The sequence below is a fragment of the Cibotium barometz genome, chromosome 40 (genome assembly GCF_041138505.1).
Source record: "Cibotium barometz isolate CiBa-2024 chromosome 40, ASM4113850v1, whole genome shotgun sequence".
Taxonomy (NCBI): domain Eukaryota; kingdom Viridiplantae; phylum Streptophyta; class Polypodiopsida; order Cyatheales; family Cibotiaceae; genus Cibotium; species Cibotium barometz.
Window position 1 is genome coordinate 9,921,790 of NC_141085.1, and position 17,273 is coordinate 9,939,062.

At 40.4% G+C, this 17,273-nt stretch overlaps 1 protein-coding gene across 1 annotated transcript; it reads left to right on the forward strand.

The window, feature by feature from the left end:
• Window positions 1–294: 294 nt before the first annotated feature.
• LOC147615176 (tetraspanin-8-like) lies at window positions 295–10,352 on the forward strand. Its single transcript, XM_086778884.1, has 2 exons — window positions 295–1,287; window positions 9,846–10,352. Exons 1-2 carry the CDS (start codon window positions 724–726, stop codon window positions 10,350–10,352), a joined length of 1,071 nt encoding a protein of 356 aa, XP_086635010.1. The 5' UTR covers window positions 295–723.
• Window positions 10,353–17,273: the final 6,921 nt, after the last annotated feature.

Genomic DNA, 17,273 nt, shown 5'->3' on the forward strand with positions numbered 1-17,273 from the left:
ATTTGAGCGTTGAAAATTACTCTAAAAGGACGGTTTTTTTTATAAAACAATTCGAGCGGTGAAAATTCTATGGGTGTGTGAAGATGCTTATTTGCTACACAAAAATAAAATTTTTAAAAAAAGTTTCGGATTTAATGGGAATAAAGGCGCAAAGATTATACAAATAATTCTCTCGTTATAAGCAACAGGATTAAGCAAGTGCGGCAAGTAACGAATCTCTCTTGCTTGCTTGAATCTTTAATTAGTCCTTGTTTCAATAATCCATCGCATCATTCGACCCTCTGAGCTGGAAATTGCATTCGCCCAGTTCCATTTAAGCCCTTAATCTTGACATTGTGGGTACACAATCTCTCCTTAGCTTGAGATAATTGTGGGTTATTACTCAATTAAGCCTTGCTTAATCACCCAAATTCATAACTAAGCCTTGGTGTGTTTATCCTTTGAATATCTCCTCATAATCCACTATTGTGGCCCTGTAGCTTGATCTGATTGTGGGGCTAATCACCCAAATGAAGCCTGTTTGTGATTTATCTGTTGCCCACTAATTGAAGTTGCAACCCTCCAGATTGAGCTCAATTGAGCTACTGAAGCCCTGCTGTGATTGAGTGAATCACTCCATTCCATTGAGCCATCTTCATTAGATATGGCTAAGGGAGAGGATTAAGTTGGGGCTCTGATTAAGCCTTAATTGTGATTGATTTAATCACAAACGATAATCAACTCATGCAAATCGGTGGAAAGAAGGAGACTCCCATGTTAAAGTTCCGATCATGGTTTTTAATACTGCAAAATGTGATAGGGGCATTGCTATCAGTGCCAGTATTAGTGACAGGGATCTATCTAGCAAACAAGCACAGGACAGATTGTGCAACATTCATGGAGAGGCCAGTGATAGCAATAGGTGGATTATTGCTAATAGTGTCATTAGGGGGCCTAATTTTAGCCATAATTGAGAATTGCAAAGTGCAGATGGCAGCATTACCATGCCTACACTTATTGACAATGTTTTGTCTTGTGATTTTGCTCTTCTGCTTTGCAATCTTTTCACTGGAGATTACAAACAATGGGTTAGCACACAGTGTGCAGGGATATGGGCAGACCTATTACGAGTACAGACTATATGAATACCCCAAGTGGACCAGGCACAGAGTGGAGAACCCTAATTATTGGAGCAAAGTTAAGCTCTGCCTTCAAAGATCCAGAAGTACCATCTGTGGTGCTGGTGTCCTCCCTGCTTTTGGAAGTGATCTAAGCTACACCCAGATCTCCAACCTCACACCTGTCCAGGTAATTTTTCTCATCTAGCTTTGCCTTTTCACTAATTAGGAATTTTGACCTTACTCTACTTCCCAGTTTGAATTTTAATCAAGTCTTAATTATATCGATTTTGAATTTATCCTAGCTCTGTCTTTTCTCTAATTTAGTGATTTTCATCTTAATCTAGTTCCCTTTTGTAAAATTTAATCTACCTTTGCCTTTTCTTTAATTGGTGATTTCAATCTACCTTTGTCTTTTTCCTGATTTTGAATTTTAATCCAGTTTTGTCTTTTCTCTAATTAGTGATTTTGATCTTATTCTAAATCCCATTTTTAAAATTTAACATTGTTTTGTCATTTCTCTAATTAAGGATTTTCACCTTAATCTAGTTCCCATTTTTAAGTTTTATTTTGAGATTTTCTTGATATTATTCTAATCTTTTATTTCATTTCAATTATCAACGAGAGCCTAATCTTACTTTGGTTTTCATCCAATTTTGGAAAGTTATAATTTTGAGTTTAGTGATATAAGTCCAACTATCAAATTTCATTTCAATTCAACAAGCCATTCTTGATCAAAAGTTAAGGTAATTTTTTATTTTTAGGCAATTTTTTATTTTTAGGGAATTTTGAATTTGATTTTATTTTGATCTTGATCTACATGACTTTGATTTTCATTTACAGATAAATCTTGATTAATAGTGATTCCGACCTTTTTCTATTTATTTTTTATTTTGATTTGATCTAAAATTAACTCTAATTCCTCTTGATTAAGAGTAGCTTTCATGGGTTTTTTTTTCCCAATTTCTCTAAATATTATTGATTACAAATCAATATTACCACCAGTGAATGCTACATAGGAGAACCCATCATCATATGCCTTGGGTTCTCAATGCTTTCAGAAAACAAGTTTTGGGAAAGTGTGTATAAAAAATTACAGCTACATTAAAAGAGAGTTTGTAATAAAAATTACAGCTGCATTAAAAGAGAGAGTGTGTAGTATCAAATAAGTGAGAGGAGATATGCCTACATCTCTTCTTCTCCTATTGATTTATTAAGCTTGATAAGGACGACTTACAATATGCTGCATGATGCATCTAGGGTTGATCTTCTCAATATGTAACCCCTCTCATCATTTGCCTCTTCCTTCTTTTTGGTTTTTCTCAATGCACATTAGCAATCTTTATCTACACAGTTACTCTCCTCTTTCCCCTGAACTAACGAATTGAATTTTGATTTCAATTAAATTTATCATTGGTCGATGATTTTATTTGTTTTGGGCTCCCTTATTAAAGATATGCATAGCTCTTTTTGTACCTTTGTTCAAAGTGCTAGTTTTATTTATTGGCTTCTTTTTATTCTAGTTAGCTAGTACACTGTAGTTGTTGGACTGGAGACAAAGGTAGAAACACACACAGATGTAGCAAGAAAGCAGAGATAGAGAGGCAGCAAGCAAGCTGAGATAGAGAGAAGCACAAGACTCAAAGTAGATTGATGAGAAGTAGTGAAGCACAAGTGTGTAGCATTATATGGTAGTGATGTGTGTGAACACACTTAGGACCGCCGGGGCATTTTTTTCCTCACTAGGAGGTTTTTTCCCTCGTGCGTATGTACACCCTCTTATCTACTCATTTTGGGGTGTGTACTTATGTTTTGTATCTGGCACACATTTGTTCATTCTATTCTAGTGAGTTTGTGTGCTCTCAAGCTTCTCTATCTTGTGTGTGTGTGTATTGTTGAAACCCTAACTCTAATTCCAACAATTGGTATCAGAGCTAGCTTCCTTAACACTTGATCTAGTAGTCTGCCTCCCTCCTCACTCTCACGACCCTATTTAATGTCTCCGATTGCGATACCCTCTTAGGAGAAGAAGGTGTATACTGTAGTGCGTTGTCGAGGTTTCTGTGCAGACGCTCTGGAGAGGCATCATTTTGGATTCGTTCTGCTCGATTTTGGCTGTTTGGGCTGTGCAACGGTAAAGATTTGGTGTTGTGCAGCAGCATCTACAGTGTCTTCAACAACATCGACCACCATCATACTTTCGCCCCACTAACACTCTATTCTCTACTCTATGTTATTTTTCATACACTTTGCAAGTGATTCAGTCAGTTGTTTGGCAGCCATCCAGGGTTGCATCCAGTGAATACTGAGTACTTACAGTGTGTTGAAAGATTTTGCATTTGGTAGAAAGTCATGGCTGGCAGTAGTGATGTATTCAACATGTTGTCTGCTAAGACTTGATGGGACTAACTACCCATTGTGGTCCTATATAATGAGGCATGTACTGGTTACTAAAGGCCTTTGGAATGTGGTCAGTGGTAGTGAAACTCGTCCTGTTTCACAACTACCAGTACAACCAGGTGCTGCAGGTACATCTGAAGTAGAATATGATATAGATGTGGCTCCTCCACATGCACCACCAGTACCTCCCACTGCTTCTCAAACGAGATGGGATGGAAGAGATGCACAGGCACATGCATTGCTTGCACTTTCTGTGAAGCGAAGCATTATTCCTCATATTCGGTCATGTAAGACTTCAAAACAGGAATGGGATGCACTTGCTGCATTATACCCGGTGCGCAATGAAGCACATGTTGCATATCTGCACAAACAGTTGGAGTCTGAGCACATGAATAAGGGAGACTCAATGGATAGCTTCTTGACCAAGATCAAAGATTTTAAGGAGCAGCTTGTTGCTAGTGTGGATGAGATATATCCTAATAGTACATTGGTGCCCACATTTCTCAATGCATTACCAGATTTTTGCCTCTACCCTTAGACTCATGATGACAAAGCGAAATCCAAATGCCCTTACATTTGATGAGCTGGTTTCAATACTCTTGCAAGAGGAGCAGTCTAGGCAAAACATATCTAATATGTGAGATGGTGACCAAGCTTTTGTTGCCAATCAGAAAGGCAAAGGTGACCAAGCTTTTGTTGCCAATCAAAAAGGCAAAGGTAAAGCTTCTTTGCATGGTGGCTATAAGCCAAAATCAGAATCCTCCGGTAAGGATGAAAAAAAGAAGGTGATAAGCCTAAAAAGAAGGGTAAGTGTCACTATTGCAGGAAACCAGGGCACTACATACATGAGTGCAAGAAAAGGCTAGAGAAAGAGAAAAAGAAAGAATCGGGCATGGCTAATGCATGTGCACCAGGTGCAGAGAAGAAGGAATCTGCAAGTTTTTCTCAAGATGATTGGGCATGGACTGCACATTGCAGTTATGACCCTTCTATTCATGATGTATGCATATCAGTGGCATAATCGGATGCTTGGTACTTTGACAGGGGTGTTAGTAAGCACATTACTTCACACAAAAAAGGTTTGTTCTCATCTCTGGAATCTGTCCCCAAGTGCAGGAACCGTCATATGTGCAAATGGTTCCTCATATCCTGTCAAAGGAGTTGGTAGAGTTGTGCTCACTGCTGCAAATGGGGACGCATTTACTCTTTCGAAAGTTTTATATGTGCCAGGCATTAAGAAGAACTTGCTATATCAGTTTCAGCCTTAGCCTTGTCAGGCTTAATGGTGAAATTTGTGGATGACAGATGTACAATTCAGGATAGAAATGATGGTTATTCTATCATTGCCTCCGGTACCTTGTTTCATGGACTATATAACATGGATGTATTTGAGAAGTTGCAGCATGATGCTTGCTCAGTCTCTACGACTAGTGCTATGAGTGATGCAAAATTATGGCATGCACGATTTGGCCATCTGAATTATGGTAGTTTGTTACGCCTTTAAAGGCATGATATGGTGTCTGAGTTGCTAACTCTTGAGACCCCTACTAGACATGTATATAAGGGGTGTATTCTTGGTAAAATGTAGCGGGCATCATTTCCAAAAAGGATGGATCTGTGAGAGCTGTTAAGAAATTACAGTTTATACATAGTTTTTTGGGTGGTCCTATGAGGACACCATCTATTGGGGGATATCTCTACTTCGTCACTTTTATTGATGATTACTCCAAATATAGCTGGGTGTATCCTTTAAAGCAGAAGTCGGAGGTTTTTATGTGCTTTAAGCACTTCGTATCCATCGCTGAAAAATGCATGTGAATGTAAAGTTGGCACCCTTCGTTCAAATCGAGGGGGGGAGTATATGTCCAAGGAATTTCATGCATATATGGCTGAAAAAGGCATAAGGCATCAATGTATAGTGCCATACACACCTAAGCAAAATGGTGTGGCTAAGAGAAAGAACAGGTCTCTCATGGAGATGGCACGGTGTATAGTGAAAGCCCAAGATTTACCTCATGGTTTTTGGTTAGAGGCAACTATGTGCACAAACTATGTGTTGAACAAATTCCCTACACCAAGGCCTTGCAGTCTAAAACTCCTTATGAAGCTTGGCATGGCAGGAAGCTTTTTGTGGCTCATTTGCATGTTCTTGCTTATGCTCTTGTGCCTGAGCAACACACAGTAAGCTTGATGGATAAGGCAGTTAAATGCATATTTGTGGGATACAGTTTAGAAAGCAAGGGATATAGACTCTACCATCCGGCCTCAAAGCAGACTTTAGTAAGTAGAGATGTTGTTTTTGTTGAAAACTCAGTTCAGCCCGTGCTTTCATGCAAAAAACAGCAGAATGTATGCTCACAGGACATGTTTGATTCGCTCGTACCTTTGTTTAATGAGGGCAGCCATATGTAGAGCAATTGAGTGCTCAACCAAGTGCTGAAATTTAGCCTTTGCAGGTGCAAAATTAGTCTTTTGATGAGGCATTTATTGAGGATGTAGTGGATGAGGAGAGAGCAGCCATAGAAGAATCTAGGCGTATGCCAAAATGGCTTATGCAGACATTGAGGGATAGCAAGTTGGCAGCTCCTTTACCTAGCAAAACTCGTGCAAGTTCTCATCATGAAGATTATTCTCATGTGGATCATGTTCTCATTTCTACTTTATGTAATGAGGAGGAACCTATTTCCTTTGAGGAAGCACAGGATGATGATCATTGGATGCATGCTACGCAGGATGAGTATAACTCTATACTCAAGAATGACACTTGGTATTTGACAGATCTACCTCATGGCAAGAAGGCCATTGGTACTAAGTGGGTTTACAAGTTAAAACGCAAAGCAGATGGTAGCATTGATCGCTATACTACAAGGCAAGACTTGTTGTTGCAAAGGGGTATGCCCAGCAAAAGGGCATTGATTATGATGAGACCTTTGCACCCACATCTCGTATAATTGTATTATTATTTGTGGATTCACTTTATGCAGTGCAATGATGGCATTGTTATACTGCAATCTAAATATATACAGAAGCTATTGGAGAGGCTTAATCTTGAAGACTGTAAACCTATGGCTACACCTATGGAGACAGGTACTCGACTTAGTCTTCAAGATACAGGAGACTTTTTTGATGCTAGTTTGTATCAGCAGGCTATTGGATCCCTTCTTTATGTATGCAACACGAGGCCAGATATACAGTATGTGGTCTCACAGTTGAGCAGATTTATGCATAGCCCAGGTACGAAGCATTCGCAGGCTGTCAAGTGGGTTTTTTGCTATTTGCAGGGCATTCAATATTTTGGATTTTTTTAATCCAAAGGGGGGTGAGTCACAACTGCATGCTTTTAGTGATTCAGATTGGGCTGGATGTTATGACACACGAGTGTCCACTAGTGGGTTTTGCTTTTGCCTTGGTGATTCATGTATATCATGGCTCATCAAGAAGCAGCCTACAGTGGCCACTTCCAGCTAGTGAAGCTGAGTACAGGATAGCTTTTTCAGCTACAGTTGAGTGTCTGTGGCTCAGATGTCTTATGGTGGCTGATTTGGGTGGTGTTGGACAGTCGTCTAGCACTACCATTTTCACTGACAACCAAAGCGCATTAGCAGTTGCGACGAGGAACCCAGTGTTTCGTGCTCGCATTAAGCACATTGAGGTGCATTACCACTATGTCAGGGAAAGACTGACACAGCAGAGATCAGCTTGATCTATGTGCCTACACATGACAACATGGTAGATTTATTCACAAAGGATCTTCCTTGTGAAAAGTTTGAAGCTTTTCGTAAAGCTTTGGGCTTACTGCCTTTTCAGGATTGATCGGCCATACCCTGTACATGTTCACATCATCACTCCAGGGGGGATTTGTTTTATATGGTAGTGATGTGTGTGAACACACTTAGGACCGCCGGGGCAGTTTTTCCCTCACTAGGAGGTTTTTTCCCTCGTGCATATGTACACCATCTTATCTACTCATTTTGGGGTGTGCTCTTTTCTTTTGTATTCGGCACACATTTGTTCATTCTATTCTAGTGAGTTTGTGTGCTCTCAAGCTTCTCTATCTTGTGTGTGTGCATTGTTGAAACCCTAACCCTAATTCTAACAAAGTGAAGTGCCATGATAAGGTCACACACTCACTCATAAGAGTGTGTACACATGCTCGGGAAAAAAAAACCTCCTAAGGAGGGAAAAAGTGTCCCAGTCCATTATTAGCGTACTATATAAATGACTGCAAATCCCCCATATAGTGATGATGTGAACATGTACAGGGGATCATGTGGCTAATCGATCCCCAAATGGCAATAAGCCCAAATCTTTGAAAAGCTGCGAACTTCTCTCGTGAGAGAGCCTTTATGAACATATCTACCACATTGTCGTGTATAGAGACATAAGCTAGGTTAATCTCTCCTGCAATGAACCTCTCCCTAACATAATGATAATGCACCTCAATGTGCTTTATGTGCGAGCATAAAACAGTGGGTTCCTCGCAATAACGGCCAATGCACTACTCTATTTGTCACAATGAAGATGGAGGTGAAAAGTTGGTGTTCAACACCAAGATTTTCCACCAAAAGGCATATGAGCCATACACGCTCCACAATTGGTTGTAAAACTTCCTTGTACTCAGCATCACAACTCGAAGTGGCCACCATCGGTGGCTGCTTCTTGTTAAGCCATGACATACATGAATCACTAAGATAAAAGCAAAAGACACCACTAGTGCTCGCGTGTCATAACATCCAGCCTGATCAGAATCACTGAAAGCGTGTAGCTAAATATCACCTCCCTTAGCATAGAATAGCGTAAGGGACTGGGTGCCTTGTAAGTATGGAAATACTCACTTAGAATCATGCAAATGCTTACTTCTAGGACTACGCATAAACCTGCTCAACTGGGAGATCCCAATGTGAATGTCAGGCCTTGTATTTCATATATAGATGAGGCACGCCCAACATCATGCTGATAAGGTTATGCATCAAATGGTTCACCTACATCCTAGAGGCTGAGCTTACCACCTGTCTCTACTGGCATAGGAACAATCTTCAAGACCAAACCGTGTAAGTAGTCTGTGTATGTACTTTGACTATAACATAACAATACCATCATCACGCTGCATAAACTATATGTCCAAATAATATTGCAATGAACCCAAATCTATCATCTCAAATGACATGTAATTCAGCCTAAATTTTCTCCTTACTATGGCATGTGAGCAACATGTCATCAACGTATAAAACGATATTGATAAACAATCTTTACTCCTCTTTACATAGAGGATCCTGACTATTACAAAAAGCATTTGCACAACCAAGTTTGCATTTATCTTCTCATACCATGCTTTGGGAGCTTGCTTAAGGTCATATAAAGCTTTTCTTAACCTTTTGAACAAAACCACCAGGCTAAGATACATAAACCACCTCATGCAAATCACCATTCATGAAGACAGTCTTGATATTCGACTTATATACATGATGAACAAAGAGTCCAAATTGACACTACCCTGAGATGTCTGTGAAAACCTTAGAACATGTGAGTGAGTCCTGAAACAACCCAAAAGATGTAAAAACTTTGTTAACCTTCTCCATAGGGTATAGGGTATACCTTCTCCGCCTAAGAGGATAGCTCAATATGATGAGACAACCAGAAAGAGCCCACCAAACGACACAAAAAACTTCGTTAAGCTTCTCCATAGCGCATACCTTCTCCACCTAAGAGGATAGCTCAATATGAGACAATCCGAATAGCAACTCGAGGAGGTGATGACGAGGGAGTGAGGGCCAATATAACTTGCTTCGATACCAATTGTTCGAGTGAAGACAAAAGTAGCAACATGCATAGATGTAGCAAGTAAGAAGAGATAGAGAGAAGAACAACACTCAAAGTGGATTGATGAGAATCAGTGAATTATAAGTGAAGTGACATGATAAGGTCACTTACACACTCACTCATAAGAGTGTGTACACACACTCAGGAAAAAACCTCCAAAGGAGGGAAAAAGTGCCTTGGGCCATTATTAGCCTATGTCCACACTTTGCTACCATCTAAATGACTATAGTAGTCTGACTCTACTTTTCAAGTTTCCTATTAATTGCTTACACCTTAGTCTAGCTCTATTTTCTTTCATATAAGAAGGAATTATGGTAGCTTTTAATAATGCTTTTAAATCAGAGTGTATGGGGAGTTTTGATCATATAAAGCACTAAATGTGATCAATAAAATCAAATTCCCTTGCTTAATTTAATGATAATAATGATTATGTTGATTAATTTGATGATAATAATGATTTTGTTGTTTTGTGCAAATTTATTCTTGATTGAGCTAATGATACAAATTATGGTGCTTTTGGTGATACAGAGGGGATGTTGTCTAGCTCCTAGTGCTTGTAACATTACATATTTGGGAGTATCACATCAAAAGGAGGGAACCACAAAAAGAACTAACATCAATGCTACCACAATTACTACTAACCAAGCCACTACTCATCATGAGGTGGAACCCACAACAACGACAACCATTAATGCTACCACAATTACTTCTAATCAAGACAATGATCATGAGGCTATTTATGAGGAAACTACCACAACAAGAACCACCTTGAGTACTATCACAATTACCACCAATCAAAGCACTAATCATGAGAGTATGATGAGTGAGACCATCCATGCATATACTCATGATTGCAAGTATTGGAGTAGCATCCCTAGCCAGCTATGCTATGATTGTGACACATGTAGGGCAGCGATCATCCAAGCTTCCATGGATCATTGGAAAAAATCTGGAATGCTTTATGTTGTCTTGGTTATGACCATGATTATCACATATGCACTCTTTGCTTGCTATGCCTTTAAAGAAGGCCAATAGTTATAATTTGGGCCAACCATTATTTTTTTAAATATATTTATGGCCAAGGTTTGTATCCCCTTGTGGTACTCAAATTTGTGAGTGCAAAGAAAATTCGACTTTAATTGAGTGCAAAGAAAATTCGACTTTAATAAAATAGTATGAAGTATAAGAACTACATTTTCTTGTAGTTTTAAAGACTTTTGTCCAAGCTACCTAAATAAGCTACCTAAATAGTAGGATACTTTTGATAGTAACCAATCATAAACAAAAAGCACAACATTTAATTCGCTACATTTTTAGACATTAATTGTTAGTTAAACTAAACTAGGACAACTTTAGTAGTTTTGAGATAAAAGGTGACCTCCCGTGCTAACATGCTGTTTCACTATTTCAGTCCTTTCATAAATGACATTTTTATTTGTGACATGTCATGCCTCTTTGTGCTAAACTTACCAGTTCTAAAGAGTTTTTAAGGTGTGAGCACAATTCTATAAGTATAATAAGTTGAGTTGTATGATGGTTGTATCCAATGAACTGCATGTTGTAAGATAGAAATACAAGGGACTTAATCTTTGTTTAGAAGAATTATATCCTTCTCTTCATTTCTACAGTTTAAAGGGGGCCTAGCCTAGATATTCTTCTTTTGTTATTAAAGATTTTAAGAGGCATTTAATAATTTCCTCAATAACGCATGGCTCCATCTTCATTTTCTCATCATCTTTCAACACTTCTTTATGAGTTTTTTTTTAAATGTTTGGAATTAGGATATTAGTGGCAAGGGGCCGATGGTTCAAAGTTAGGAATTAATTTAAAATCCTCTTCACTCTCATGACTAAGAGTGCATGGTAATCAGGTTAAAATGCCACTTCACTAACTTACATTATTTGGATAGACTATGAAGCTGTACATACTCCTCAAAACTCTTGTAAAATACACCTTGCACTATAAATATACCACCAAATTCAGCTCAACGGCCAATAGGAAGCGTAGATTCTTTGAATTATAATGAATGATTAAGCTAGCATGAGGCTAAGGATTATATTTAAGTCTTGGCTAGAACACAAACCACTTGTAGATAATTCAATTATAAAGAGCTTTGGGTCTTCTTATTGAAGCATTTGAGAATACATATTGTGTATATGTGTGTGCCTTCTATGTTTCACATTTTTATATACTTTGGTGCACGTTACTCCCCACCCCAACCTAGGGGTGCAAACTGTCATGAGGAACTTACTAGCTACCAGGTCATACATCCATTAAAAAAGGCTTCCTTAGATTTGGCTTTATAACATTAGCCTTACATACTAGATTCTCAAAAAATTTCCCATGGGTTATTACATAAAAATAATATTATGATGAGACGTTATAAAACAAGGGTACAAAATGCCCCTCTTCCTCAAGTAGGTTTCACCCTTAAAAACCTAGATGGTGGGATTTCTGGTAGATATTTGCTGATAGTAGAATTTACTAAGAAGGTAGCAGTTGTTGTTGTTGTTGGAGAGAAGGCTTATATGAATTCACCTTCTTCAACCTAAGAAGCAAGATAATAGTGATGCTTTCCAAGGTGCCCTGAGGGTTAGTGGGAATAAAAGGAAATAGAAGAGAGTCATAAACTATGGGGTGTGGTGGTTGTGAAACGAATTGTGTGTTAGGAGTGGAGGGTCGGTGGTTCTCTTGGTGGCCAAGGTCTTTAGTCAATATTAGGGCATCCTTCTTCTATGGATCTTTGTCTTTATCTCAAGCCATGCTGCCCCTAACCACATAAGGTACATGCGTACCACTCCTTTTCCTATTAATCGACACCGTACCTTTCCCCCAGAGCCATGCAGGCCACTGATCCACAGCCTTTGCTGATACACCGTTCTTTCATCCTTGCTTTGCGTAACGCCCGTACCCGTACCCCACAGCTATATAAACCCCGCCGGGGTGCTCCATGGGCAACATGCATTTCTGCGTAGCGTATGCTCTGTTGTGCCGCCATCCGTACCGCCGTCCATCCTCGTGCAGCGTACTTGCTGTAGTACAGCCGCCCCTTGCAGCCACCCCACACCGCCTTATTTGCTTCTTTTCAGATAAGGCAATTTTCCTCTCTATCCCCCTCTTGCTAGGAGAGACAATGTCCTTAACTCTTCTCCCCCCCCGTGTGAAGAGACTTACAGCAACCCTCAGCCCTTCTCCCCTTTTGCAAAATGTTTTTGTGTTAAGGATATCTCACAATCCCCCCCATTTGCGTGGACTTTAGTAAGAGGTTTTTGCCTTAAGAGAGGGTTCATGCGCTATAGTCTTTTGCTCATACGATGAGCAAACGATCTCAAAATTGAGATCCGACTGAAGCGTTTCGTCGACCGCGACCGCGAGCCTTACAAGACGACGTCCAAGATGGCCCCTTCTCGGAAACGTCATAATATTGCCTCCTCGGGAGGAGCGCGCAACAACAAGATTAGAGAAGATGCTCTCGATGCAGCTCCAACCCTCCCTTTACAAGCTCCTCAAGGAAATGGTGGCCAGGTTAGCTTGGTTATCTTTTAAAGAAGAGTTTTTTTTATATTAGTGTTAATAAATGTGTATCTTTTCCTTTTAAAATAATGACATAAAATTGTATGAAGTTACGAATTGTGTGATGTTGTATTCAATAAATTGTGTGAAGTTACGAATTGTGTGATGCTGTATTCAATAAATTGCATTGAAATTGTTATCTTTAAAGAGTGCAAGTTTTTCTTGGCTTCAACACTAACTCTGTTTCGTGCTTGTGTAGCCGGGCGGCGTCGTTAGCAAAGCCTGGGAATGGCCCAAGGTATCCCTGATACCATTGGGAGAATAAGTTCGCCAATTGAGGCGAGAGATTATGATGCTGCCTAGTTCTGAGGGCCCATGCTAGTGCGGTAAATAAGCCCACCCTAGTGTGCAGATATCCCTCTGAGGGGCGGGAGGATCGAGCGATGGAGCCTAAGAGGGTGACAGGCCGGCTTGAGTCGCCAGTGGCCCGATGAGGTGTATGGTCCCATAGAGTTTTGCCCAGCATGTAGAGGTTGGAAGGCCGAATTCTTGATCATCGATAGTAAAAAGGAAAAGAATAAGAGAGCTGGTTTGGCTTGTATGGAATTGATTCATGTATAAACTTTTTATATATATATCTTGTCTTTGGCATGATTGTATTGTGGAAAAAGACTGTTTTAACAAACCTTGTGAAAAGGGCCTTAATTAAGGAACATGTTTATTTATGTCAAACAGTGTGGTAGGATAAATTAGACAACAAATTGACGTGTGAGTAGGGTGGAAAGTGGGAGGATGGAATGCCCTGACGGCACCATCCTACAAACGGGTGGACCCGATTAGTCGGGTAGCTTTCCAACAGATAAGCCCTATGCTATATAAATAGGTTCTTGGGCAACTCTATTCTAGAAGACTAGGCCAGCGGCGGCTGTGCCTTGCATGGATGAGGAAAAAAGCATTGCCTCTAGAAATCAAGTCTAGTAGTTGCCCAATTTATGACCAATTACCCTATGGGTCTGAAAAGATGTCTCATCACCCTTAAATCACATCACAAGGGCAAGAGCCTTCTTAACCCGTGAAATAGCAGTCTATTATTTCACGGATTCAACACCAACCCTTCGGTAGAAATAACACTGCATTTTATCGCATTCCGATGTTTGGGGTATGCTATAGCTACACACTCACACTTATTTTAACTCAAAACATCACACAAAACTCTGCTATTTCATAGATTTATAACCTGCACTTTCACGGGCTAAGCCTTTCATGGCTTAAGCTCTTCATGAACTAACACTTCACGGCTTAAGCCTTCACACCTGCACCTTCACGACTTAAGCTCTCACATCTGCAACTTCACGTCTTAACACTGCTTCTCGACTAACACTCATACACTCTGTTATTACTCACCCCACTAACATACTTCTCATCACGCATCACATACACACACACACAAATACACCCAAAAAAAGAGGAGGACCACGAGCTCCTACCAATCATTATGACTGACGCTCTTTCCAATGTTACAAATGACCTCCTCCATTACACCAGAACTAGAAGTCAAAGAGACTCCGGTCTTGACCCAAACCAGTACCATAGGGTCACTCGTGGAACGAAGAAAGAGAGCACCACATGGCACTAAGCTCAGCTATCTGGGGCCATATGCACAAAAGTTTCAGGGATCTGCGATCAGCAGACATATAGACATTACATGGGAAGATCACGCTCTAGTACCACAGTCCCGAGTGTCTACAAATATTGGAGGATACAGAGGTCAAGGGTAAGCTGGAGAAAGTGGGTCTTGGCAGAATGGCCGAAAGCCTTCCCCGTAACATCAACATAGATTTATGTGTGGAATACCTCAAATCATATGATAAATCCACTAAGAGAGGTACTGTAACAAAGGCACATGGCACCGGAGAACATGTCCTCCTCTCAAAAGAACTGATACGCGATGCTTTGCAGTTGCCCCCACCAATCCAAACACATATTCACAATATTGAAAAGATGCCCATGGAAGATATGCTAAAAAGGATTTCCCATAACTCCAATGGGGCAGAGTATGACCATATATGTGATGAAGTAAATGCAAAAGCTTGCAGAGCAATGTCTATGATGATGCAGGTGAAGCTAGTTGACACGTACAATAGGGTTCCACTTAACAGTATAACCAAGGTACACCAAGGTACATGAAGAAAAAGAGGAAGACTATGCACATGGTACATCCATAGAGAGATGAATAATTACCTAAAGTCACACCAATCAAAGGTGTGCAATACCTATCTACTTACCAAGGTTCTAAGTCACGTAGCTAACCTTCCAATTCCTGAAGGCACGCCAAAAGCACAGGTACCACAAGCTACAATGTCTCTAGAGCCACCAACCATCATTACTGAAGAGCTACAGGAAGGACAAGCCCTCTTAAAGGAGACAAAGGAGATAATGCAGGAGCTAAAGAAGGGGAAGCAGACAAACAAAGGCAAAAAGATGAGGGGCATAATTCCAACAGTTACTGGAGGAATCCTGGCACTTGGATGCAGAAATAGCACAAGATATTGCATCATATTAGCAGGTGCTAGAGCAGCACAAAGCATGGGGAATAAAACTACCCGATATACCAGTAAGGATAGTTTCGGAGTTACCTCTTCACACGGCCCCTCCCAATCCGCCATAAATGGCATTCAAGAACCTCTCACCACTGCGACTTTATTCTCTCAGATCAACCATTTTCAACAGAGATTGGTGCAGAAAAGGCCCCAGAGGAAGTAGTACACCACAAAAAGATGTTAGTAAAAGAAATGAAGAGGCTACATCCGCACATCCAGAGGCCACAATGAAAAGCCAAGAAGCTGAGAAAAGGAAGAGAACAGAAGAACCTACAAGCCCAAGCAAGCGACAACCTATACTGCTTCCCGAAGACTAACACTCATAAACTCTGTTATTACTCACCCCACTAACATACTTCTCATCACGCATCACATACACACACACACACACACATACACCCAAAAAAGGGGAGGACCACAAGCTCCTACTAGTCATTATGACTGACGCTCTTTCCAATGTTACAGATGGCCTCCTCCATTACACCAGAACTAGAAGTCAAAGAGACTCTGGTCTTGACCCAAACCAGTACAACAGGGTCACTCGTGGAATGAAGAAAGAGAGCACCACGTGGCACCAAGCTCAACTATCTGGGGCCATATGCACAAAAGTTCCAGGGATCTGCGATCAGCAAACAAAGACATATAGACATTACATGGGAAGATCATGCTCTAGTACCACAGTCCTGAGTGTCTACAAATATTGGAGGATATAGAGGTCAAGGGTAAGCTCGAGAAAGTGGGTCTTAGCAGAATGGCCGAAAGCCCTACAACATCAACATAGATTTATGTGCGGAATACCTCAAATCATATGATAAAGCCACTAAGAGAGGTACTGTAAAAAAGGCACATGGCACCAGAGAACATGTCCTCCTCTCAAAAGAATTGATATGCGATGCTCTGCAGTTGTCCCCACCAATCCAGACACATATTCACAATATTGAAAAGATGCCCATGGAAGATATGCTAAAGAGGATTTCCCATAACTCCAATGGGGCAAAGTATGACAATATATGTGATGAAGTAAATGCGAAAGCTTGTAGAGCAATGTCTATGATGATGCAGGTGAAGCCAATTGACAGGTATAATAGGGTTCCACTTAACTGTATAACCAAGGTACATGAAGAAAAAGAGGAAGACTGTGCACATGGTACATCCATAGAGAGATGGAGAATTACCTGAAGTCACACCAATAAAAGGTGTGCACTTACCAAGGTTCTAAGTCACATAGCTAACCTTCCAATTCTTGAAGGCATGCCGAAAGCATAGGTACCACAAGCTACAGTGTCTCTAGAGCCACCAACCATCATTACTGAGAAGAGCTACATGAAGGACAAGCCCTCTTAAAGGAGACAAAGGAAATAATGCAGGAGCTGAAGAAGGGGAAGCAGACAAAGAAAGGCAAAAAGATGAGGGCATAATTCCAGTAGTTACTGAGGAATCCCAACACTTGGATGCAGAAATAACACAAGATATTGCATCATATTAGCAGGTGCTGGAGCAGCACAAAGCATGGGGAATGAAACTGCCCAATATACCAGTAAGCATAGTTTTGAAGTTACCTCTTCGCACGCTCACCATAAATGGCATTCAAGAACCTCTCACCACTCCACGACTCTATTCTCTTAGATCAGCCAACTTCAACAGAGATTGGTGCAGAAAAGACCTCAGAGGATGTAGTACCACAGAAAGATGTTAGCAAAAGAAATGAAGAGGCTACATCCACACATCCAGAGGCCACAACAAAAAGCCAAGAAGCTGAGAAAAGGAAGAGAACAGAAGAACCTACAAGCCCAAGCAAGTGACAATGACTGGAAGATGAAAGCCCACTAGATGACCATTCCTT